Genomic DNA, 25,648 nt, shown 5'->3' on the forward strand with positions numbered 1-25,648 from the left:
GCTATGAAATACAGCAAGTGTCAAAAGACAGGCAATGCGTACTGTAAAACTTTATATGTTGAAGGTCCCACATTTGCGTTACTTCACCAGTTTCTCTCTAGAAGGAAACAACAGGTTAATAGGAAACATTGGATTCCAATTAATAAAGATTGTTTCTGTATTGTTTGGACATTATGGAATCAAAACTGGACGCCTCGGTGGTTACATGCTGCTAATTTGAATATCATCATTCAGAATAAAGCTCACACTGGAATTTTGGGTATATGCAGTGTGAAATGAAAACAGCCTCTGTGTAGCTCAGATTTGATCCCTCATAGCGCTTTTTATTAATGCTCTACTTCCCTTCTATTTATCGCATATGATACCAGAATAAAACAGAGAACCTCAGTAATCGCTTAGAGGTTGGACAGTCACACTAATGATTGAAACAGAGTCTGGCCTCTGTGTGTAAGTCTCAGAAAGGATTATAATAAACTGTCTTGTTATGTAATGCTGTTTTCTCCACTTAAAATGTATTAGAGGAAAATTACAAATCTCTTCCACCATGTGTTTGGCAGTTGGAGACAGGCCAGTGTCTGATATTGTGTATTAATGTAAACTTAAATGTAATTGTAGAACTGTTTGATTTGATCTTTGCTTTAGGGATTCTCATGTTGTTGTTGTTGTTTTTTTAAATATGTTATTATCCTTCCTATGGTGTTACATGTTTTGCTGGCATTCTTATAAGCCAAGTGGAAATACTCATTGTCACACTAAAGTATTTTCATATCGACTAAATGCAGTATATGGAGTGTCTTTTTAATTATGTAATAGGCAAACAGGCAAAGAGGAACATTATATAACGTTATATAATGCGAATTACTGTACAGATTAAAATCTCACTTTCAATATACAACTAAACCATAAATAACATGCATAGTGTGGTCAATCATCTATCAAATTGTTTTTGAAACTCACAAACATTTTTCTTCTGTGAAAATTTGTTTTTTTTTAAAAAGCTGAATTCCTCGCCAAGGAGAAAACCACCAACGCTGCACAGACTCTGAATGCAACACTCTCCTGTCACAATGTGAACTGAACAGTTGGATCCAGATGCCAAGCAGAGGGCATCATGCAGCAGTACTTCCTGACAACAAAAATGCACCACAGAAACAAACAAAACAGATGACTAAACAAAGACTGAAGCCTGGATTAAAACACAAACTCATCTAAAGATGATTGGGTACAAGTGGAGAGGGGCCTGATAAACTCAGGCAAGGGGAAGAAGACAGTACTAGTATACACAACTTGTACAGCCATTTGAAAACTACAGTTAAGTTACACGTTGCTGTATTTAGGGGACAATGAATAGGAACATTTCACATTTTAATGTATATGCTCTTTGCAATTCTACAGCATATTGTGTAAAGGAAAAATACACTAGAGTCACTTATTGTGAGCAAGAAAGCTGAGCTTTTTGTGAGCTGTGCACAAATGTGAACAATATAACAGTACATATTGTAACTGAGCATGGGTAAAGCATTCTGGCACATCCAGATGTTCCTGTCTGTCTGGCCACATATTTTCATGCCTTGCAATACAGCTATGAAGGATTGTCCTGGAGTGGCGGATCCACCCTCTGCATGACTCTGCTGTGACGTCGCCACATGCTGCATCCACGGCTGCATCCATGGCTGCTAGCAGGGTCATTTGCACATAAAGAAAGGTATTTAGTTGCTTGATAGAATTTGATAACTAGTTCAAAATTTTTGTATGTAATGACTCAAGCAATGACATTAAGACTATTAAGTATTAAGGTTGAACTAAAGAAAAGCATTGAAGCGACTGAGGAAAAACTGCAAGTGAGATAACCAAATAGCCAGCCTGAACCGACATTAATGTTATCTTGCTAGCAAACAGCATGCTATTTATTTAAGTGACTAACAGACATGACATCAGTCATGATGGATACATTAGCAATAAAATTTAACAGTGCTCCAGTCACACAATTTAAACATTAATAGTCCCATGAGCCTTTGCGCTTCTAACTTGGAACTGTCACCAATCATATTGGCTGTTCCCTCACGAGATGAGACGTTCAACCGGTTACAAGCCAAGCATATGTCAGTATTTTGCATTTCCATTGGCTGAGTGTGGGTAAGTGTATGTAGTTTATGTCAGGGTGGAATTTCTCCTTTTAAACACATCTGATAGGTATTAGCTCCATTTGGAGTTGAAATATAATATTGGTATTGTTGGAAAGGTGAAAAAAAAAAAACTTTCATTTGAGGGCTTCAAAAGCAAACTGCCTATGGGTGACCCTAAGTCAGCCTTAACAAACAGCTCTGTCTAAACAGAGCATTTTAATCCTACCCTGTTATTTGGAGGAGTGCAAAAGGAGTAGTTGCACAACTGGTCTTCTGTTTACACAAAGATAAGGACATTTGAACTGGCTGATTTACCAGTGTTTAAAATGAACATGGGACCTTCTGACATTTCTATGCTCTTTTAAAATAGCTTTTTTTTCCTTTTTGTTTGTTTGTTTGTTTCAATTGCCGACCCTATTTGGATTTTTACACATGAGTGCATACAGGCTGCAGAAAATCAAGGGTCATATTTTGACTGAAAACAAGGTAAGAATCATTTATTTACTAAAGAATACGTTATTTACTAAACTTAAGAACGTAATGGCAATAAAATCTATTCTGATTCTAATAAAATTCCATACTGTTTGGTGATCAAGGGGAAAAAAGGTATATTATCATTATAAATTCATTTTATTAAATTGTGCCTTGCGACATATGTCAACAACTACAACTCTGTGGTTGATTGTGTAATACAAGGAAGTGGTGAACCAGATTCAGGCATATTGAAACTTGATTGTCAGATATAATAAATCATTACTTAGTTATATTCGATTTAACTTTCTAGTACTTTTCAATATGTTTATATTAACAAAACTACAAATCTGAATAAAAATCAGTCATCATTATCAAGCAATGTCTTTGGTTTCCAGGCGCAGGATTTACTCTTTGCATTCCCAAATAACTTCCATACTATAAATGCAATATATACTGTAACTATACAGTTTTTGCCAGCGTATGTATGAAAATGTCATCATGCTACAATGTCTAATGCATTTGCTTGAGAATCACATTATCGGTGTAGAGTCTAACTTTTGTTTTGGATTTGTAGATCACAGGAATGACAGGCTCACCCAATCCTCTGACTGTTCATGTGCTAAATACTGCAATAGGTGTTCCTGGCTCAAACATGGCACTCACTCTCTACAGACAAGACTCTTTCACTAATGCCTGGAGTCTGATAAGCACCGGGTAAATGCATCACACAATATGTATGCCACTAACAATGGACTAGTGAGAAAGTATGGTGACGGTCACATGAAAAGCTTAAATGCTACTACTGAACAACATGTATCTTTGTTCATAAGTCTTTCACCATATATTGTCTTAACAGGATTACTAACGATGGTGGACGGTGCACTGGGCTCATCACCAAACAAATGTTTACACCTGCCGTTTATAAAATTCATTTTGAGACTACGCAATATTGGGAGAGCATGGGACAGACCTGCTTCTACCCATATGTTGAGGTGAGAAAAGGTTGCATTCCTCAGCTGCCATTGTCAGGCATACCGCTGATGATTCTGATTTCATTTCGATGTTACCATTAGTTCAAACTACATCAGCAATTTACACACTCATTTAAGCTGATGTTATCAAAAGTCTTATGTGTAGTTGTTGATCGCCTTTATGTTTGCCATTTTATTGCAGATTGCCTTCACTGTGAATGATTCTGGACAGAAGTATCATGTGACTCTGCTCCTGAGTCGTTTTTCTTTTAGTACATACAGAGGGAGCTAGAGATCGTCCTCCACCCATCACCTGCTTACAAGCAAAGGAAGTTGTAATAAGAACATATTTCAGCTCAAGTGGAATTTTCTCAAGACAAAAGCCTTCACATGAATGATTCTTTAATTTCAATATGTTTATGAAAACTTTTTTTTGCAACTAAATGTTTTATCTATTTTTAGTTTTTACCCATTAAATAAATGTGATTTTTTTTTAATGATTTAACATAGATTTAAATGATAATTTTGGCCGAAATAAATATTATCGTATGCATGCATACATGATAATCTTTATTAAAAACAAAACAACAAAAAACTTCACCCTGTCGATCTCAAGGCCATTCCCAGCACCATTACTTATTAATAACAACAGCAACTATCTATAGTATAACAAACAATAAAGTTGACATATGACGAGCATGTTTTTTGCATGTATCAATAAATTGTTATTTTGCCTGGAAAGTACTTTCTCAATATCATCGATGCTCTACGTTCGATTGCTTAGACTTGCATTGTGGATCGCTTTGTCGGTGTTGATTACATTCGCCTGACATTGGTTGGGCCTTGCTGATAAGAGTATCTATCACTTCAGTCTCTTTTAAGTTTTGCACCAACAATACTTTCGCAAATTATGGCTGAGGACGAATTGGCGGCGATTAGGCGGCGAAGGGTGGCGGAACTCCAGGCGCAGAACGAGGTACGAGAAACACGAGCTAGCAAACGTGTTAGCGCCAGCCTTAAAAGGAGTTCAGTATGGTCCGGGCTAATGTTGCTAAATCAGTCATCTCCGCTCAACCATCCCTTAGGCGAGGTCCATGGCTCCTCTAAGCGAGACATGGGCCTCGCCTAACGCTTAAAGTTGTTGACTTGATGTTGACCGGCCACAGTAATAACAAACAAAGCAGATTAGCCCTGCTGCCATTAGCTTGACAGCTCGATTAGCACACACACACACACACCCCTCTGGTGATGACAGTGCTAGCTGTGCATAAGTGAACTAAATGTGAATGTAACGTTATCAAATTCAAACGTAGTCAGCAGGCTGATGAACATTATTATTGGGATATTTTTTGAATGTAAAAATGGAGACTAAAATGAGCAATTACTCAAGGGTTTTGTTTTGTTAGCTTAAAGGGTAACATAACCCCCCCCCCCCCCCCCCACATAGTGTTTGTAGGCCATCGTTCAAAGTGGAAATATTAAGTTGTTAAAAGATTATTCATACTGTTCATTAAATAATATGCATTTGTGTGTGGACAGTAAGAATTACTTATAGAAGACAAGTATTAGTGAAATTATTATTATTCAGATTCTGCTTGTGGCTGAAGCAGTAGACCTTTTAATGTGCATTAATCTGGTGTGAAATCATAGTCCTAGTTATACGTGATCCACTTGAATGCAGAAATGCAACACAAATGTGATGGTGCTGTCTCGCGTTCTTACAGGATGCTCCAAATAATCAGCAAGCGGAGGAGAAACAAAGGTAGGATGTGATTATTAATGTAAAGGTAGAGCTTTCATTTTGATGTCGCACACTTTCTTCATCTCTCAATAAATAAGGAAAATATATGTCTGCACTGAATCATCTGCAAGCAATTGTGAGATTATTGCTGTTACAGAGTCACGGCACATCTTAAAGCAAAGTTATGAACAATAAACCACTAATTAGAGCTGCAGGACTGCGCTAGTATTATGATGGCTTTACATTTTCATCAATAGGTTTTTGTTATATTTTTACAGAACACAGTTGTATATAAAATGAGGAGCAAGTAGATCTGACAGTTTATTGTTACTTTTTATTCACAGAGAAAATGAAATGAAGAACTCTATATTGGCTCAAGTTCTTGACCAGTCTGCCCGTGCTAGATGTAAGTGTGCTCTCAGAATCTTTGTTCCACTTGTATTAAGGGATCCCACTTTTAATTAATTATGCACTTTTCAATTGAAAGAAAATGCATTTTTAAAATTAGTTTTCTTCCACTTGTACAGTATAAAAGATTATTTACATATTATTCTATAATCTATTATCCTATTTCAAGCAAAATAGTCTAATAATTTGCTGGTTCCAGTTTCTTAATTTTAAGGAATAACTAATATATACTATAGACATAATCTGAGGATGTCACAAATTATTTGAGAAGTACACAGAGAAATACCATGTGCATGCGAACACAAGGTGGTGAAATAAATTTATTTTTGCAGTAAGCAATCTTGCCCTGGTGAAGCCAGACAAGGCCAGCAGTGTTGAAAACTATCTCATTCAAATGGCTCGCATGGGACAGTTGGGGGGAAAGGTAAGTAAATCTATCTTTAATGAAGAAGCAACTGATCTTGCCAATCTTCCATGTGCCAGTGGTACAATTGTACAGTTTCCTCCCTTTTTCAGATTTCAGAGCCGGGCTTGATTGAGATTCTTGAACAAGTCAGTCAACAAACAGAAAAGAAAACAACTGTCAAAGTAGGTTCCGATGAAAACATCAATGTTTGATTCTTTATCAGTCACTTGTCAATCTTCCAACTTCAGCTTGCATGCTCTGTTCTTGTCAGTTCAACAGACGGAAGGTGATGGACTCAGATGATGAGGATGATTAACTTTACATTGGGGCCCTGGAATAAACTGAGAAGATATGCTTTACTGGGACTCTGAGGGTGTCTGACTGGCTGAATCCTGGGATGCTACATTAACATCTGGGTGTCTATGAAAGTACATACCAAGAGGGAAGAAAAACAAAATTGAGTTGGCATACTCGGTGTCAAAATAAGTCATGCTTTGTAATACATTTGTTATAAATATGTACTGCTTGCATTTTACCCCTGATGGCTCATCTACTCTCTGAAGTTACTCTTTCTTTATTTTTACGTTGGTGTGTTCTACAAACAGAAGAAGCTGGATACTACATTTTATCTGGACTGTTCTGTGAATATTACATATTGTTCTCAATCAGGACAGACACCCCATGCTGAATGTAGCACTTGGATATTTTTATTTTTTTCCATCACAAACGTTTACATAAAGGAAGCCTTAAATTAAAATGGTTGTGGTGAAATACATCCACAATGTTCAGTTGTTTTAGTAAGTTTCAGCCACTATTTCAAGAGGATTGTTTTTGGCTTTTTTCTCAAGCTAAAATGGGTAAAGGCACACAATTATTACAGAACAGGAAGCTTTACGGCTTAACGGTTTCCTCACCACCATACATGACTCATTGTACTATTTCATTTCAGTTTCTCAAATGTATCCACATACTTTTGGAATAAAAAGTACAAAGATAAGATTTATTTTATCATTAGTAAGACGTTCTCTTTGTCAAGTCCAAAAATCTGGCAATTATTATTTGTTGCCACAATCAGCGTAAAAACAAATTAGAACAGAATAACCGAAAGGAACACTTAACTGGAATTAATTTGAACAATTTACGCCTACTTATCCAGCTTGCCAAATTTTGAATTACTATAAAATATTTTAAACTATATATATCGCTGTAAGCCACTTGGAAGGTGGGAAGGAGAGGGAATCTTGTGCTGGCATGACTTAAAGTATAAAATCGATTCATGTAGTGACCTTTGTTGTATATTGCATTATTTACATTCCGTACATAACAGATCGGGGTAACTTTAATCATGTAAAAGTATATATTTATGGAGTCATTGAATGCGGCACCGCATGTACTGTTATATTACCAGCTGGATGGATCGATCCAAACTGGTTCAGCCCACTTTCCGCACGACCGTGGTGAGATGATCTCTCATTGGTTAGGGTTAGGGTCTCAGCTCTGATTCGTCGCGATGCTGACCACGTGTTCAACACCGACCAATCGAGAGAGACCTTTCGAGGAGCTCTGCCACAGTAAGGTTGAGTGATGTTAGCTAAACTCTCACTGCTGAACACCAGAGTTTTGTTACACAAACAAGTTTCGCTGTATTGTGAGTATTCGGGTACGGTTTATATAAATATAAATATAGACTGCAGATAAACCGAAGTCAATATGGACAAGCTAAACGTAGTTACGTGTTCGGCTCCTGTGAACATAGCCGTCATCAAATACTGTGAGTATCGCTCTAGTGCTCAGCCCTGCTTAAATCAGGCTCAAACTGCTAAATCCTGTTTAATCTTCAATACTTGGGTTTCTTGTATGGTGACTTGTGTTCACTCTCTTACTGCTATACCTTAGATGGGTGAATTTAATGTTGAGTGAATGAATGAATGTATTTGTTAGATAGAATGTTAGAGTACAAGTACAGTCACACGGTAGCATGTATTACAGTACAAATACAGTCAAACATCCTGTCTAAGAGGAGCGTTTCAAAAAAGCCCTTGCGGTCTTGTTTCCGTTGAAAGTCCTTCGTACATAAATCATCCACAATTAACAATACAAATTTAACAATGCAAATACAAATAAAACCAATATTCAATTGAGCATATTCTTATTGTTTTATTTAAGTATTGTTTTTGTGTATGAAACTTACTTTTCAGGGGGGAAGAGACATGAAGAATTAATTCTGCCTATTAACTCATCTTTGAGTGTCACATTGCATCAAGACCAGGTATTGAAATAAACTACATTGTTGTCATTCAGACTGAGTCTGGAAGAAAACTGCTTTCTTTTTCATTGTGTTTTTTGCTTCTGTCCAGACTTATCCATGTTTGCCTGCGATTTTATAAACACCACAAATATAAGGTTGATTTAGTAATGCTCGTAGAAAAATTTGATTCCATTCACTTGTAGCTTCAGTTCAGTCTTTAATTATATATGTTTTGCTTATGGTCTGAATTCTGAAGCATTCCTGACAATACAACATAGCTTCAATATCTGTGTGTTATAGTTTTCATTAAATTTACATTTTAAATAAGCCAAGAGCATGATTCCAGTTGAGGTTGAACTTGGATGATGGGTAAAATAAATTATGTTATAGACAATATGTGGATATCTTGATAAATTATCATATCTGGCAGTTTAAGATTGATCTGCTTTGTCTTCCTTCCGATAAGATGAAAACAACCACAACAGTCGCAACCAGCAGATCATTTCTCGAAGATCGAATATGGCTCAATGGCGTAGAAGAGGACGTAACCCATCCAAGACTACAATCCTGTCTGAGAGAGAGTTAGTCTTTCATTTTTTTTTTATGGCTGAGAAGAAGACCAAGCAGAGTGCAGGTCGTCACGTCGTTTTCTTGTGTTTCTGTATTTAGTCCGACGATTAGCAAGGAAGAGACGTAATGATTGTGACCCCAATTTGGATTCGACCAGCTTGTCTCACAAAGTCCACATCTGTTCCGTCAACAACTTTCCCACTGCTGCTGGCCTTGCTTCTTCAGCTGCTGGATTTGCTTGTCTCGGTATGTTTGTGTGTAAACTCTGTTTTCGTGCATCAGCATACAAGAAGACAAAGTCATGCAGATGCCTATTCTTCAACATGACGCATCCATTTCTTTCTCTTGATTTTAAGCGATGTGCTCATCTCACTCGCTCTCCTCTATCTGTTGCAGTTTACACGCTGGCCCAGGTTTTCGGCGTAGAAGCGGAGTTGTCTGGCATTGCTCGGCAGGGTTCGGGCAGCGCTTGCCGGAGTCTGTATGGAGGGTTTGTCCGGTGGATCATGGGACAGAAAGAGGATGGCATGGACAGCCTGGCCCAACAGGTGGAGCCAGAGACTCACTGGCCTGAGCTCAGAATCCTTGTCCTTGTGGTAGGTCTTTCTGTGCGTTTGAAAGAGAAAGAAAACGACAAAATCGCATAAAAATGTGTTCCAAATGTGTACTGTGAAATAAATTTGTTTATTTCTTACCTCTATAAAATATTTTTTTGATGTAATGACTAGCAATAAAAAAAGTTATGCCTGTTTTTAATAATGCATTGTGCCACAGGTTAGTGCTGACAAAAAAGCAGTAGGAAGCACCTCTGGAATGCAAACCAGCGTACAAACAAGCTGCCTCTTGAAGGTAATTTGCTCTAATTCCCATGATTGGATGTGATTGTATTACTGTAAATACTTTTTGTACTGTTTTTCCTGCTATATATTGAGAGATTGTGATTCTTTTTACCAGTTTTTAAAGAGCTATTCTGTCTGTCTTTTCTCAGCATCGTGCCGAGTCTGTTGTCCCAGAACGAATGGTAGAAATGACTGCGGCAATACGGAGAAAGGACTTTGCTGCATTTGCTGAACTAACCATGAAGGACAGTAACCAGTTTCATGCCACCTGCCTTGACACGTATCCTCCCATCTTCTACCTTAACCATGTGTCTCAAAAGGTTATCAGTTTGGTGCATCGGTATAACCGACACTATGGCGAGACGAGGGTGAGCAACTGTAATTAACGCTAAATAAATCATGTCTGTGTAAGTTGTTGGGTTTTTTCTGTTATTTGGACTGCTGTGGATTTAGTAAAAAAGAAAAAGCGGTCTTGTGATACAGAAATGTATGGGATGACTTTGTCACTCAGAAAGCAGAATACGATGGTGTGTTTGTTTCCATACAGGCGTGTTACACTTTTGACGCAGGACCCAATGCTGTGATCTTCACTCTGCAGCAGCATCTTCCTGAGTTTGTTCAGGTGGTTCATAACTTCTTCCCCCCAGAGACCAACGGAGGACGGTGAGTTGACTGTTTCCAGGCTTACTCGGTTTGCGTGTCAGTCGACAAAATGTTTCTCGTATTGAAATGAATTTATGTATTTCAATTATGAGCTCTATTCATAAATACACAATGATGTATGTAGTGTTTGCCCATGAATGTTCTGTTTATAATTATGGAATGTCTTTCATCTTCTATAAAATGTGTCTGCAGGTTTGTTCAGGGTCTTCTAGTTGGCCATGTTGCTCTCTCTGAGGAGCTGAAACAGGCTATCGACCTAGAGCCAACGCCAAAGGGAATAAGCTATATTATTAGCACCAAGGTACACGAACGTGTGATCCTTCTGTTGCGCGCTTCTTTTGTCAGTTTTATTTTAACCCCTTAACTGAAGTTATCCTATTCTGGTCTACGTCTCTGTGTGTCTTTCTGAAGATTTAACATTCTATTGGCTGAGGATGTGATATAGCATTTGTCAGATAGTGGTGGGTAGTTGAGTGTTGGTAGCGCTGCTGTTTTCAGGCTAGATTTGATTAAAAACTATCTTATAAATTGAAATGTATTTTTAGATGTTAGTTCAGATGTGTTCTCTGTTCTCTATTCTCTCTCATAAGATAGAGACATAATGTAGTTCCTTTTTTGTGTTCAAGGCTGGACCGGGCCCTTGCGTTGTGGACGATCCCACTCAGCAACTACTCGGATCTGATGGTTTGCCTAACATAAACTGCCTGATGCCCTGCAGCCCTGGAATAACAAAGATTAAATGAGCAATAATAATGTACAAATAAAAACATGCAGTAATTTAATGTAACCATGTTTCTATGGACTGCAACAGCAACAGCAGACGTCTTGTTCATTAAATTATCAAACCTGCGTGTGTCTCATGTCAGTTTATTTCTCATTGTCATCATCACCAATGTCTGTTTGGTAAATTGTCAGCAGGATTACACAAAAGCCAATCCAGGCATTTCTGTAAAACCTGTTTCTAACAGAACGATTCCAGTAAATGTTTGGAATGGATCCAGATGGACGCGGACAGATTAGTTAAAAACAATATGCAGCGCGTCCCTTCGCCCCTCCTGCAGTCTCGCGCTCTTCGGAAATGACGACAGAATAAGCCCCGCCCCTTTCAGCCAGCTCATCTACATTCCCCAAAGCTGGTAGAAAACATTTGTTTCCTTGTAACAGGTGGGGTAGGAAGTCAGCCGTCGGCGGAGCGGCTCAGGTAAACGCGATGGGGAAAATCGAGTGGGCGATGTGGGCCAACGAGCAAGCTCTGGCTTCAGGACTCAGTGAGTATAAGACTTTAAGTTAAAAAAACAAATATTCTGGGCGTTTCACTAGTAAATCTAATAACGTATATGAAGTTGAAGCCAAATAGAAAAGTTTTCTTTCTTTTTTTGCTGCCTACACCGGTTTATTATTGGAGTAAATTCTATTCATTAGTATTAATTTTAATCACAGAATACAATTAAATCGTTGAAATGAACCCACTGCTTTCATAATAAATGTGACATTATGAAAAATACAATATTTAGAAACTGCAACTCGAAGTGGAATCGATTTTCCATGTGCTTGTGTCTTTAAATTGTGTCATAAGTTACACAAAAGAAATGTCTTCAAGTTTTAATTTTGACCTTCCTGTTTCCTCATTTCAGTTCTTCTCACTGGAGGCATTGTGGGGGTGGCTGGACAGTTCAGAGGATGGCAGATTGCTGCCTATGCAGTGTATCCTTTATAGTTTGCATAAGAAACAGGAAGCCATTTATTTTATTATTATTTCTTTTATTCAGCCTTTATGCAACAGCTTTCATGTATGTTTAAAATGTAAAAAGCCACGCACCGACAGGAATAAGTGTCGTTTTGATGACTAAATGTAGATGAGCTGACTAAACTGAAATCACAACCCATGTTTACTTTTGGCAATGCTTGAACCAATATTTTTCCGTACATAAATCGTGACCTTTCACTTGTGCAGTTTTACCTTGTTGTGCTCGTGTTCTCCTTCATATCAGAGCCTGCCCAGCTGTCATTTACTCTTCCCTCTGGAGCAGCTCAGGTTCTACCGATGTTGTTTTGTTAAAAATGGTTTCAGTGTCTTCTTTTCTTTATTATGTGACTCAGTGAAGCCCGTAAGATGAAACGGCCTTAACAGTTAACCAGCGCTGCTGGGGTGTTCGTGTGTCTACTTGAGTATCCCCGGAGCAAGAAGGCCAAGGGCACGAGTGTGCAGAGACCGTAAGAAGTTTGCTTCTCTTTATGTAAATTCATGTTGTCTTTTTCAACCTGTATGTTTAACACTCAGGCAAATTCTGCACATATTGTCAGTGAAGCTTTTCGCTCACTCCTGTCTGTTGAATTTTGTTTTTTGTTTCTCAGGGCCCAGTACTGCTTCACTATTTGCGTAAAGGCATTCGGTCCACTGACGAGGAACTATTATATTAGAGCAGGTTTACATGCAGCGTGAGTTCATTATATGAGCTGCCGTCTTTTGCTGGGCAGCATTCCTCTGATTCACAGTCAGCCTCTGGCAAAAAAAAAAAATATACAAATAAAATTATTATCGTCTGCTGTTCTCAAATGTCCATTTGTCTTCCGCAGCATCTGTGTTCCTGGAGCTTTCATGCTTGCCACTGTCCTTGGATGCGTCTGCCTAGGCATTGCCAGTCTCATCTACCTTGTGGTAAGTTTTTTCTTTTTTCTTTACAACATAAAGCTCCATTACTTAACACTGTCAACTTTGACAAACCCTGCACGGTGAGGCAGGAAGTGGCCCGTTGAGGGGGAAACACAGAAATGGCAACGAGGAAGAGATCGGATCATTATTGAAACCTGTGTTGAGACACCGCCTCGCGGTTTTGAAATCATACCAGTTAGGGGAGTGACTTGACTTGTAATATTAGTCAACCATAAATAGCTTGGATTCTTTATCAACTTCTCATCACGTAGGCAGCTATCCGGGGTGAACACTGGGAGCCCAATGTTCCAGTGAAGGAAATCCGACAGCCAGTTGCACAAAGCATCAAGAATCCTCCTCAGAACCCGCCTCCAAGACCTCCTGCAGAGATGCGCAGAAAACGGGTCGATGACCTGGAGGGAGAAGCCTATGACAACCCCATCCCTGTCACTGATTAACCAGCCTACTGCCCCATCCTTTGTGTCACCTACCCTGACCCCCTGAGATCTCGGTACATTTAAATCCATAAAAATCAGTCATGCTGGGATGCCCACCAGAGGCTGTGATTATGGATTAAAAAAAATGTTTTGCTTGCTGTTAAATGAAGCTTGTAACTGGTCTATAAATTAGCTCCATACCTTTTTATAGCTCAACTTCCAGAGAAAAGTCTTCAATGCAGAGAAAATGTCTCTTGGCAAGAAGTGAGAATTCAAAAGACACTGGGTGAAGTTCATGTCTTGTTTTATTTTTGAGAAAAACCAAAGAAAAAAACCCTCAAATTGTACCTGCTGTTGGTGTTTTTACTGGGATTATAAAAGTGCAGCACTTGCCTTCTGCTCCAACCGTCATATATTTTAAGCTGCATTTCATTAACTGTGTTGTGTTGCCAGGTAACACTATATTGCACTTACACTCTGTTGCTGACGTGGACTTTTCTGTTTCTCAGTGTGTACTCGCGTTATATACTGTGTAACTACATAGTTTGCCAGTACAAAAGTGACACACTTGTGTGGCTGATATTAAGGTTTCATTATGTTCTCTGTAATATCATGACTTGTAGATAAATTCAATTTGCACTCTGATTTCTGATCTGTCATTTAGACTTTCATGTATCCTGGTTTGCCCTGGAAATTTATTTCAAGCAATGCAACTTCCTTGTTTCACAATGCCACTTAATTTCAACACTTGAGAAGTTCCCTTTCACACCCAAAGAGTCTTTCTTAGACGTTGCTGTGCTGCTCTGTTTTTACAGAACTATTAGAAAACATCATAGGAACTTGAGGTTCTCTAGTTCCAAATATGAAGAATGTTGGCAATGGTTGACCTGGAGAAGAACCAGGCAGAGATGGAGATCAAACACAAAGCTGGTCAGATTGCTGATCTTCATCTGAGCCTCCAATCCCAGACCCAAAAGTCTGCGTTTTAAAGAGATGCTCACCAAGAAGGAGGCCTTTGAGAGGGAGCTGAGCGAGTGGGGGGAACAGTTTGAGAAAGAGCTCACTGAGAGGAGGGAGGAGGCGCAGAAACACGAGGAGTTCCGATCCCTCAAACAAGACGACGTCCAGTCACGGGTGAGCTGCTCATTGATTCAGTTTAGTTCCACAACACTTCATATCAAACCTGAAGTTTGATACTGAAGGTCGGAGATTCAGACTGACATCAAGACTAAAATAATGAACACACACAGTGATGGATTCTGTATCAATATGTTTACTCAATCAGAGGGGCTATAAACACATGGATGGATAAAAGAAGAAAGTTCCTGCTACAGCACTTCCTCAAACCTTTTGTTGTTGTTGTTGAGACCATAAACAAAGAACTGTGCCCCCTAGAGGCGGGGAAAATGCGTTGTCAGGGGCCTCACCGAAGGGACCAGAGGGTGGCAGCATCACAAGGATAATAGATAGCTGTTGTTGAAACCACGAAGAAGAAGCAGAAGAAGAAGAAGAACTAATCTCGAACATTGACGTGTATGTGTTCGAGCAGTTGACAATGTCGACTCGGGCTCTGCGGAGGCTGAGAGGGAAGCAGCGCGGCCAGGAGGCCTTGAGAAGCGGGGATTTAACTTTTTGTGACGTCCCTGAGGAGGACCAGGACACGGCAAATGCGTCTATCCAGACCAAAACAAGCCAGAAGGCAAAGAGAGACAGGGCTAAAAAAGACGTCACTAACATTTATGAATTGGTAAGGTGAAAGTGTAATTCCCAAAATGTACCGGGTCAAACGTGAACTTGTAAACGCTACTTGTCCAGTGACGTTCAACATTGCTAGCTGGAGTTAGCCGTGCGGCGTTAGCGTAACTGTCAAGTTTTATGACTGCACTCAAATGCTTAGCAGCTAGGATTAGCTAGCAAAATGTCATCACGTTAGGAAAGTACTGAGACGTAGCCTGCTTCATAACAATTCGAGAAGTAAAGCTTCAGCGCAATTAAAATGTCCACAAACGACACGTGACAGGAAATGGAGATGCGTAAACATGATGCAACATACCTCTATACAAGCTATTCTTAGTTAAAGACAGTTATACATTCTGTATTTGAACCAGTTTCAAACCTCAATTGTGGATTTGTACAGGCCTTGTCTTAAAAACAAACACTAAAGAACGCGATGCCTCTTCAGTTCAAAGTCTACCTTGTATATAAAGACTTGTTTTGACAAAAATATTTATTTGAAACACACTATATAGTTTATTTCTACAGCCAAATGGACTGTTTGAACATATGGATTTGGTTTTTTGATGATGAAGCAAAGTCCCTATGAATCAAGACATCACGTCATTACTGGTCTATATCACTGTAGTGTATAAACTGTATATTTAAGACTTGAAAGGAAGATTCATGCAGTTGTCAAATCAAAAGTATCAGTCACACATGTAATTTCATTAAAATCCACTTTTCAATTTATGCTAATATTAATGGATATGTCACAAGTGTAACAGGTTGTATTATAAAATAATTAGATTTAATGTAGGAGCTATTTACACCAACTAGTAAACAGAAAAGCTACTTATTTCCTAACCTTAAATATTAACTATTGGTATTTTCTACAAGCCTGCAAATAGTGCCTCTCATTTGCATTTGTGGTAGATAACTTTGAATCACATACATTTTCTTGCCCTTTGGAATGCACAAATCCTCTCCACGAGTAGCGGTTACTCTTAAATTATTGTAACTATGATATAAGTTCAAGAAAAGATGTCTTTGTTGGAGGAATATTTTCAATCTCGATGTGGTTTTCATCTATTGTTTTTAGATGGTTGATGCAGAAAGGATTTCCTCTGATGAAGAGACAGAGAATGTGGATGTGAATAAAGCTAGCAGCGTGGAAAGTAACAACGGAGACATCGAGAAACCAGATCAGAAGCAAGATGAAGGGACACAGAAAAAGGTGCCGGTACATTTGAAATAATGTTAGAAGGTTGTTTTTCCTCTTCATTTCAGATTTTACCAAAATATTCTACTAACAAATGCACATATTTGTCTTTTTTATTTAACAGTGTGGAGATAGAGTTAAAAAGAAGAAGAAAAAGAAGAAGAAGACAAAAGTCACTTCAGAAGATGGAGAGGTGAATATTTTCTAAAATGATTTGCAGTCTTTTTTTAAACTGGAACAACTGATTCATGTTATTTCATAATAATTTAACTGCATAAACAATCATTTCCTCTGGTGAATGAAGTGAGGAGACACATATATGATCTGATTCCATGTTTCCTGTCTGACCACACGTCATATTTCAGTTCCAGATTATGACTCAAAAACTGTTTTCAATTAAGTCAGTGTTTTTTGACCTACAGGAAGTTGCACCAGATGATAACATTGATTTAATACTGGAGAACCTTGAGAAATCCAATGGTCTGAGTTTGCAAAGTGAAGATTGTGGAGGCTCTGACCGAAAATCGGCCCTCCACGTGGAGCACAGGTGAAGAGACCAGCACCTGTCATGCAGACGGACTAAATGGATTCACATCAGACGTTCTTTATTTTATTGGCTTTTATTTATTTCTCCACCCACTAGAGTTTGCTGTTGACAAAACAGTCCTTACTTTTACACACACACACACACAGGCGCGCACTTTTTTCTCTACGAGATTACTCTTGTAACTTATTAAATTAAATGTGTTCAGTTCTGTGGTTCAAAAATAAAGACAGTTAAACATGAATTTTATGAACATGGACTAAAGTATTCTAAAAATTCCTAGTTCCCGACTAATTGCCACGCGTGATATAATAAACAAACATTGTTGTAGGCCTTGATTTCCACCATGAGGTGGCGCCTTTGGCTCATTTTAGAAACAGCTATTCTAAGGAAGCAGTGTCTGGGGAGAGGCTGCATTGAATTCCTGCTGGTTAAAAGTGTTGCAAGGCCAGATCAGACCAGGCTGTATGAGAATCAGCATAAGATTTCAGGTCCGCTCCTGTTTCAGAGTCGTAAACGCACACGCAGAGAGAGATCTGAACTCTGCAGAGACTGTGGAGGGTCCATTAAATTCACTCCATACACAAATGCTTACCGTACGTGTTTAACGGTTGCATGCACATTTCATATAGCGTCCATCCTAGCATGATTGCTTGTTTACTGAATCTTTCCTTTAATTACTTAAATACTGGATGTTCATCAGTGGATTTGTTCTACCTCTTGGCATAGAAGCATAAATAAATAAATATCAGAATAATACACTGCACTTTTTTTTTAAAGCATTGGTGCTGTTAAGTTTAGAGCAGACTTCTAAAGTTTGATTTCCTTTTGAATATATTTTTCTCCATAGTTTTGTGTATTGAATATAATTTTCTGTGTCAATTCATTAGGAATCTTAACCCAGAGACGGAGCTGAAAAGATATTTTGGGGCACGGGCTGTTCAAGGGGATCAGAGGTGAAAATCAAATGTTTGTTCTCCTCCTGTGTACACATGTATTCTTGCTCTTGCTTCCATGTCCAAGGAGCTGTTGTTTTCGGTCCAATTTGCTTATTATTAGTAGAACTTTGATCAAACTAGTAGCTTGATTTTCTGAACCATTGGCGGATGCCTTGGCTCCGGATGTGTGGACGCTCTGGCTTTTACTTGTTTTCTTCTGACAGACCCCGACAGAGAAACAGACCGTTTCACCGTAGCACCTGGATGACCAGCGTTAAGGACAGCTGGCCTCGTTACAGCCGCCCAGGTAGACTTTTCCTTACAGTCGTCTTGAATATAACTTTTACACAAATAATTTACTCGAGAGCTATATTTAAGTATATATTTTGTTTTAGTAGATTACTTACATTCAAAAGTTTTACTTATAGAAGAAAATGTATACAGATTAATTAAACCACAACTAATTAGTTATTTTGGTACCTTGAAATTAGCCGTTACCTTCTATATTAAAACTAACTATTATGCTAAATTGTCCATATGCATCTATGCCAAAGGAACTAAAGTCATATGTTGCTCTTTACTGTCGAGGCATTGTTCGGTAAACTACCTTCAGATATTAGTTATTTTTATTCCTGCAAATGCAGCACCATATTCACATGTCGGATACTTTTACACATCCCCCCCGGTTGCACGCAGAGCTTTCTTAAAACTGGTTTGTCCTTTCATGCTCCTTGGTATTAAAATCAAAATCACATTAAATGCATTTCATTCTCTGAATACTTTTAAACTTCTTCTACATGCTTGCCCTGAAGTAAATGTCTTTTATAGTTTTGGCCTTTTATGGAGAGTTATAATGCTATTTTGGGAATTTCCTGTTTGCCTCTTTTCTTTCATTCGTTGGCCCCTCTGATCCGGAAGCCCTGTTTACTGTCTCGCGAGATCGAATAGTCTATTGGAGGCGAGGGTCTGCAATCTCTGATTGTCTTTCTAGTTTATTTTGTGTGTGCTTTGTGATGTCAATTTTTCTGTTTTATTCATTTTAATCTCTTAATCTATGCTGCTGTCTTGATGAGGACTCCTTAGAAGAAGAGATATTATATGTACTGAGATGAATGATTTAGATCCATCATTATGAACTATGTACAAATGGAAAGCGAGAGCAGATAAACGATACCGAATAGCCTTGATAGCAAAGGTTGGTGACGTAAACTGGGAGCTATAAGAGCTTAAATTGCATGCTATTGTCTTTCTTTAGACATTGTTCTGAACTTTTTTTTGACGTCTCCACAGGAATCTCAATGACTTTATTGCAGTCGCAGGATGGTGCTCAGTACTTCACCTTTGAGCACAACCGTGACTACCAGCAAGTACAGTTCAAGTTCCTCGAGGCTGTCAAGTCTATGGACCCCAACAACATTGTGGTAAAAGACAAAGCTAACCTCTGCTGTGCACTTTAGTGTCACGAGGAGATAATAGTATTTGCGTATTATAAAAGGATCGCTGTTACCGTGACACCAGCTCGTCTTTCTGAGGTCTGGAATTACATGCGTCATTATATCAAATCATAACGCATTATAGCGTAGATATCCACACTACATATACACATAATTACGTTCATAGGCACATCATCTAAAAATATTTCACGTTTGGTCATCCACAAAACAGGACAACATTGAAATGATCATTACAGGACTATTGATCAGCTGTTAATGAAAGCTTTTCTTAAATTGTACTTGGTGCAGGATCGATGGATGTGCAGAGAGCAACTATTCCAATGAGTGATAGTATGATAAATGACAGTCTTTTTTAAAGCATTGGGTGAGGTAACATGATTTGTCCGGCACCTGTTCTAGTAAAATGACTGTGAAATTCACTATATTTAATAATCTGACCAGAATAAAGGCTGTTCTGAAGAATGTGACATGGGATCAGAGGAGGGGTGCTTTTCTTTCATTTCAACATGTGTACGGTATTTGTTTTAAGTGTGTTCTCAGACACTGTGTGTCTCTATAACTATCACCATTCTCTGCCCCCCCCCAGGTCCTTCTTCGGCTTAACCCTTACCACATCGATTCCCTGCTGCAGCTATCTGATGTGGGTCGCATACAGGAGGATCAAGAGTTGGCCAGAGACCTCATTGGTGAGGTTCTATTGTTTACATCAATTGAAAATGGGTTTATCCATAGGTAAAAAAAACCAAACAAACAATATATCCTACCTTCACCAAATTTCACACATAAATTAATAAAGGAAATTATTATTAATTGATATTTTTAAATGTAAATCAACAACTAGCAAGGTGATATTTTTTTTTGCTGGGTCATATCACACACAGGACTCTATTTGTTTTCAATGGAAGACATCTTGTGACTATACCAAAGAATATATCCAAAAACAATAGACTGCTGTAAGATCGCTAAAGCAACGAAGGATATCGTGGGCAGATACATTTACAGAATGTTTTTCTCCGGGGGTTTTGGCCTTGTGAGCGTTTCAAAGTTCTCGTCATAAGAGACTCTCATGAACTCGTGACTAAAATGCTTTGCAGACTGGGGGGATAATTAAACAAAGGTAACTTGTCTCATTCCGTAATTAATGTCAGCAGTTAACCTTTATCAGATGAGCTACTTTTTATGATCACGTGAAACAAAATAAATATTGTTGACTATCTGTTAGAGGAAATGGCCAAAACAAACTGATTTGGTCTTATGGTTCTGTGATTGTGCCTCCAGTATATTCAGTACATAGATGGCTGATGCTTTCATAAAACTGTCATAAGATTGTATTTGTTCAGGTGTGTTGCTTTCTCCTTTTCACCCCCCAGAGATGGCCTTGTACAGCTTTGAGTGTTCTTTTCACCCTTTATTCAGTCTGACCTCGGGTACCAGCAGACTCGATTATCTGAGGCCAGAGAACAGGTTAGGCGTTCGCTTTCCTTTCCTTACTTTGCATACTCGGGAAATTCGTGGGACCCCAGATTGTAATTAACAACCATCATCGATTCTCTATGTGCAGGGCCTTTTATCTGGCGCTTTTTAAGCACATGATGTTTCTAGAGAAGAGAGGATGCCCTCGGACGGCTCTGGAGTACTGCAAACTCATCTTGAGGTATGATAGAAAATGCTGAAACGGAGGGGAAAAACAAGCTGTAAAGTTAAAAGACAAATGCACAGGTAGACATAGTACTAAAAAAACTGCTTCTCCATTCAAGGTTAGCCAATAAAATAGCTTTTACCCCAGTGAGTCATTTCTGACGTTCATCTTTTCCCACTATTCCTGACCCACACACTTTCTACTGAAAGAAGGCAATTTTGACCCAGTCCTTAATTTCACATGTTGAAAAGTACGATATTGTAATAAGCAATAAGGTATAAATCATAATCATAATTAATCAATTCCTCCAGAGTATTGAGAAAGCCATATTAATTTTTTTCTGGAAGGAATAACCGCCAACAGTCATCATGTGCTATTTTGTTGATGTATCAGCTGATATTTGAATATGTATCTAATTTTATTAATTTGTTAGTGTCAGTATTGTCTCATGAAAGATGATTCAACAAATCAGAACCCCCCCCCGGCTGCCAGTAATAAACCTCTTTACATGACTAAAGTATAATTGCTGATGATCACGAGGGGTGTTTTCACGCTGCCAGTGCTTTCCAGCTTGAATTTTATTAGTTACCCTTTAAAAGCGGATCTTCTTCCTCTTTCGGCTTGTCCCGTCGGGGGTCTCCACAGCAAATCGACATTCTGGTCGATTACATGCTTAATTCTGGCAATTTTTTACGCCGGATGCCATTCCTGCCGCAGCCCTCTGCATTTATCTGGGCTTGGGACCGGCTCGTGGGAGACACGACTGCTGCTACCTCTGAGGCTGCATTAAAAGCGTATACTTATCTATGATTGCTTAAGTCTGGCTTCATGAAAGCAATATGTCTAGTGCAGAATAGTGGTGTTTTAAATACTAGCAGGTTTCTAAAGTTCTGTTTATTTCACACAGAGTGGGAACATCTACATTTAAGCCATGGCTGCGTTTGGTGATCTGTTGTTTGATTAAGTTATACTTACTAATCAGATGTATTTGTTTTCACTCCATCCAGTTTGGAGCCCGAATCTGACCCACTTTGCATGCTGCTGCTTATTGATTTCCTGATGCTACGCTCCAGAGAGTACCAGGCTCTTGTGCAGTTATATCAGGAGTGGGAGGTAAAGTTGTTTTTTTTTTTTTTGTGCCCCAAGAAGCCAGCAGATGCCGCAGGTTAAACTTGAGAACATAGTTCAAAATTAGAATATGACATTAACATTGTGCAGATGGGTCTCAGCTTAAAACTCTGTTTAGTGTTCTTAAATGCTTACAAATGTCAGTTTGCTTTGATATTGTTTCGGGTGAGGGAAAAGAGGATGCATTTTTAGTGGATGCCCAATGAAGACCTTTTTGGCTCACATGTGTGTTAATTCGAGTGCACCTTTGGTCAAAACACACAAATGGTTCACTTTTGCATTTCAGGAGCACAGGAATCTGTCCCAGCTGCCAAACTTTGCGTATTCCACTGCGCTTTGCCATTTCCATCTCAGCCAGCAGGAAGATATGGGTCCAGAGGAAAATGACAAGCAGAGACACAAAGCTGACCAAACGCTGCAGAATGCTCTCATAATGTTCCCTGGAGGTTAGACTGTTTGAACATTTAGATATCATTGGCTCTCCGTCCGTCCTTTGCATTGTTTGCGGTGATAATTGACTCGTATGAAAGAACTTGTTGATGAGCTGTGACCTGTTGTTGCTTTATATATGCCTGCTGCAGTCCTAATGCCCTTACTGGATCTGTGTACTGTGCAACCGGATGCCTCGGTCACCACACACGACTTCTTTGGGCCAAGGAGTCAGACAGGGTAATGTATGCTATAGTGACAATAATTTTTGAAATTTTTATTGTACAATTCAGTGGACAGGGACACATTTGACACTTTTCTAAGGACGGACATATTGCGTATTTAATTTGTTTTTGTCCATTTTGCTCTTCTGTTGTGTATTTCTCCACCTCTCTAGGCAACCCCCAGCCCTGGCTGAACTGACTGCTCTGTATGCGGGGAGGACTTTTACCTTATGGAAGGAGGCAGCAGTAATGCTATGGCTAGAAGAGTCTGTGAAAGAGGTGCTACATCGAGTTGATGCCAAAGACCTCCTCGTAGAGGACTGCCAAAACAAGTGAGATGTCAAAGAGCTGCTGGCCTGACCACATATTTGTACACTCCAGCTTGCATAATCATACCTGCATCACTGTTCCAGGAGAAAGCAGAGATACCAGAGTGCACCGAGAAACATCCATCGCCATGTCCTCCTCTCAGAGATCAAAGAAGCCATCTCAAGTCTACCTTTTGTAAGCAGAAACCGCATGGAAGCGCCGTTCACTGTATTCAGTTCGATCAATTTAATAAAAAAAAACATGTGCACAAGAGTTAAGGGATCGTCACTCACAACATGTAGCCTTTCAATCTGATCACTTCTCACACAGAGTGAAAAACACGTCTGACTTTAAACAGAGTATTTTACAGAATTCTGATAACTCTGGGAACCATTTTAATCTCTGAATTGTTGCATCCCAGGGTAAGTGGCTAGAGTCATGCTTAATTTGTTTGATGCACTCAGGAGGTGACGAGTCAGCCATTGATGGGCTTTGACCCCCTTCCACCACTGGACTCGGTAGTATCTTATTTCCAGCCAGAAAGGTAATGGAAGACCGTTAAAACTGTGCGCACGAAGGTTCCACGCCAGTCAAAAGAAGTTACAAACATCGTAGTTTAGAAACTGGACTCCGTTATATCATCAGTGTGGTTTATTTTGTGTTTTATAGGCACGTTGGTGCAACCAGTGAGAGTACGTTGTCGCTCTTCTTCCGGTCTTTGCTGCCAAACTTCAACCTTCAGGTGAGCTGCATTGATTGGTGAAGGTGGCCAAGGAAGGAAATGGGCGTAAAACCGGATTTGTAAACATAACATTATATTAAAGTTCACATTTATTTTTATTTTACTATACATACTCTGAAATAATCCCGGGTGTAAGTGGTCAACAATAGGGAAGATTTGCTGGAACAAATACAAGGAACCAGAAATCATGTGAGTTGCAGCTTTGAGATCTACCATCAAATCAACTCAATTTTAATGCTTTTAATTCGCGAGTGTGAATAATTCACTGTGAACTGATCCTCTCCTGATACGAACGTGCAAAACATTACCCGTATCCATAACTGGGTGGTGGGTAGTGCTGGAGCCTTTCCCACAACAATTTGGCGTTACCAATTTACCTAATTTGCATAGTTTTTGGTGGTGAAAGGAAGCCGGAGAACCCGGAGAGAACCGCGCAGACGCTGGGAGAATGTGCAAACTCTTCACAGAAAAGGCCGCAAGTCGGATTCGAACCTGTGACCTTCTGGCTGTGAGGTCAGGTGCCTATCAGGACAGTTCGGTTCATTGAACCGTGTCTAGTGTAGATAAAACCAAGGACCCCAGGCCGTTGAACGATAGATCCAGTCTCGATTTTTAGCACGTTCTTTACAGTCTTAATGGCAACAGTTAGATTAAGCCGATTAATGGTGCATTTGTCTCTGATAATAAAAGAACTCTGTGTCTGCAGAACCAGAACAAAATCTACATCAAATCCTACTGATTAAATCCATTGTCCTTTGTCAGTGCCTCTCATTTATGTGACAATTTCACATTGTGAAGTTCTAAACCACAGAAGATACTGAAAGATGTGTATGAATTGCTTTTAGGTGGTAATGTGTGGAAATCCATTAGTGTGTGTGTTACGACCCATGTCCGAGGGGTGTTGTAACAGTTTCTAAAATTAAATGAATTAATTTTACTCTGGGAATCCACATTACTGGATGAATATTAGGTGCTGATTCCAGTTAATTATCAGAAGTTTTGAACAAAACCACTTGTGGATTGGTTTTGTGTCCTGAAAGTACAATGGTTGGCTTGAAGGAGGGCCATTTGTAGGTCAGGTGGAGCTTAAAGGCGATTGAGCCAAGGTGATCAGGAGAAGGCGGGGTTGGAAGTGAAGCGACCACGAAGGTCAGACAGACGAGCAACCATGTCGTCCCACGGATGGAGAGAGACGAGCATTATCAGAAGGAGAGAAGAGCTAGATTTGATGGGATTCAACCGTTTAGAAATAGCCTTGATACTGGATACGTTTATTTTAAAGGATGGTCCGATGCAGGAGGAGGACGTGGAAGTGGCTCGAGCCGGTCAGGAACTCAACCAGGAAGTGAATCGTCTTATGGTGGCCATGAGGGACATGCTGGCAAACATCAGGTTTCAAGAGCCGCCGAGAGAAGACGACCCCGACAGAGATGAGGAGGAATGGGACTGAGAGAGGAGTGGGGGGGGGGTGCCAAGTGTGAGGATGAAGAGGAATCAAAGAAATAATGATGGCAAGAATCATTTTAATATGTTATGATGTTTATAATAATTAAAACAGATGGCACAGAACAACTGAATATTGTGTTTTTTTTAGTTGTCATAGTTCATTCTTCTGCTTTAGTGGCGCGGATTGAAAAACAAAATGACTCCGTGATGAATGAGATGCTGAACTTTATTCCCAAGGAAAGAATGAGAAAGATCAAATGAGCCTGAACACGAGGAAGTTCCCATATCTACCGTTTGATCTTCACTGTGTGTGAGTTTCTGATT

General features: G+C 39.3%; 5 protein-coding genes across 5 annotated transcripts; all 5 read left to right on the forward strand.

Annotated features, from left to right (window-relative positions):
- The first annotated feature begins 2,558 nt into the window (after window positions 1-2,558).
- Window positions 2,559-4,005, forward strand: uraha (urate (5-hydroxyiso-) hydrolase a). The gene is made up of 4 exons (XM_068738348.1): window positions 2,559-2,612; window positions 3,175-3,314; window positions 3,457-3,592; window positions 3,774-4,005. Exons 1-4 carry the CDS (start codon window positions 2,559-2,561, stop codon window positions 3,861-3,863), a joined length of 420 nt encoding a protein of 139 aa, XP_068594449.1. The 3' UTR covers window positions 3,864-4,005.
- Window positions 4,006-4,388: 383 nt separating this feature from the next.
- pdcd5 (programmed cell death 5) lies at window positions 4,389-7,123 on the forward strand. Its single transcript, XM_068738463.1, has 6 exons — window positions 4,389-4,547; window positions 5,296-5,333; window positions 5,657-5,718; window positions 6,053-6,144; window positions 6,237-6,308; window positions 6,398-7,123. Exons 1-6 carry the CDS (start codon window positions 4,482-4,484, stop codon window positions 6,440-6,442), a joined length of 375 nt encoding a protein of 124 aa, XP_068594564.1. The 5' UTR covers window positions 4,389-4,481; the 3' UTR covers window positions 6,443-7,123.
- A 624-nt stretch (window positions 7,124-7,747) lies between these two features.
- On the forward strand, window positions 7,748-11,287 carry mvda (mevalonate (diphospho) decarboxylase a). Its single transcript, XM_068760807.1, has 10 exons — window positions 7,748-7,897; window positions 8,325-8,395; window positions 8,841-8,955; window positions 9,044-9,190; window positions 9,341-9,540; window positions 9,719-9,793; window positions 9,933-10,151; window positions 10,331-10,446; window positions 10,639-10,747; window positions 11,073-11,287. Exons 1-10 carry the CDS (start codon window positions 7,837-7,839, stop codon window positions 11,187-11,189), a joined length of 1,230 nt encoding a protein of 409 aa, XP_068616908.1. The 5' UTR covers window positions 7,748-7,836; the 3' UTR covers window positions 11,190-11,287.
- Window positions 11,288-11,611: 324 nt separating this feature from the next.
- On the forward strand, window positions 11,612-14,181 carry cyba (cytochrome b-245, alpha polypeptide). Its single transcript, XM_068761035.1, has 6 exons — window positions 11,612-11,714; window positions 12,081-12,150; window positions 12,586-12,660; window positions 12,802-12,885; window positions 13,024-13,105; window positions 13,372-14,181. The coding sequence occupies exons 1-6, from the start codon at window positions 11,657-11,659 to the stop codon at window positions 13,555-13,557; spliced, it is 555 nt and encodes a 184-aa protein (XP_068617136.1). The 5' UTR covers window positions 11,612-11,656; the 3' UTR covers window positions 13,558-14,181.
- Window positions 14,182-15,037: 856 nt separating this feature from the next.
- On the forward strand, window positions 15,038-25,437 carry tcf25 (transcription factor 25 (basic helix-loop-helix)). The gene is made up of 18 exons (XM_068760778.1): window positions 15,038-15,283; window positions 16,352-16,486; window positions 16,596-16,664; window positions 16,894-17,018; window positions 17,906-17,971; window positions 18,178-18,260; window positions 19,244-19,374; window positions 19,994-20,093; window positions 20,778-20,871; window positions 20,969-21,061; window positions 22,054-22,159; window positions 22,461-22,620; window positions 22,756-22,843; window positions 23,001-23,159; window positions 23,241-23,331; window positions 23,601-23,680; window positions 23,806-23,878; window positions 25,161-25,437. The coding sequence occupies exons 1-18, from the start codon at window positions 15,092-15,094 to the stop codon at window positions 25,326-25,328; spliced, it is 2,013 nt and encodes a 670-aa protein (XP_068616879.1). The 5' UTR covers window positions 15,038-15,091; the 3' UTR covers window positions 25,329-25,437.
- Window positions 25,438-25,648: the final 211 nt, after the last annotated feature.

This window comes from Brachionichthys hirsutus, chromosome 1, assembly GCF_040956055.1.
Source record: "Brachionichthys hirsutus isolate HB-005 chromosome 1, CSIRO-AGI_Bhir_v1, whole genome shotgun sequence".
NCBI lineage: Eukaryota > Metazoa > Chordata > Actinopteri > Lophiiformes > Brachionichthyidae > Brachionichthys > Brachionichthys hirsutus.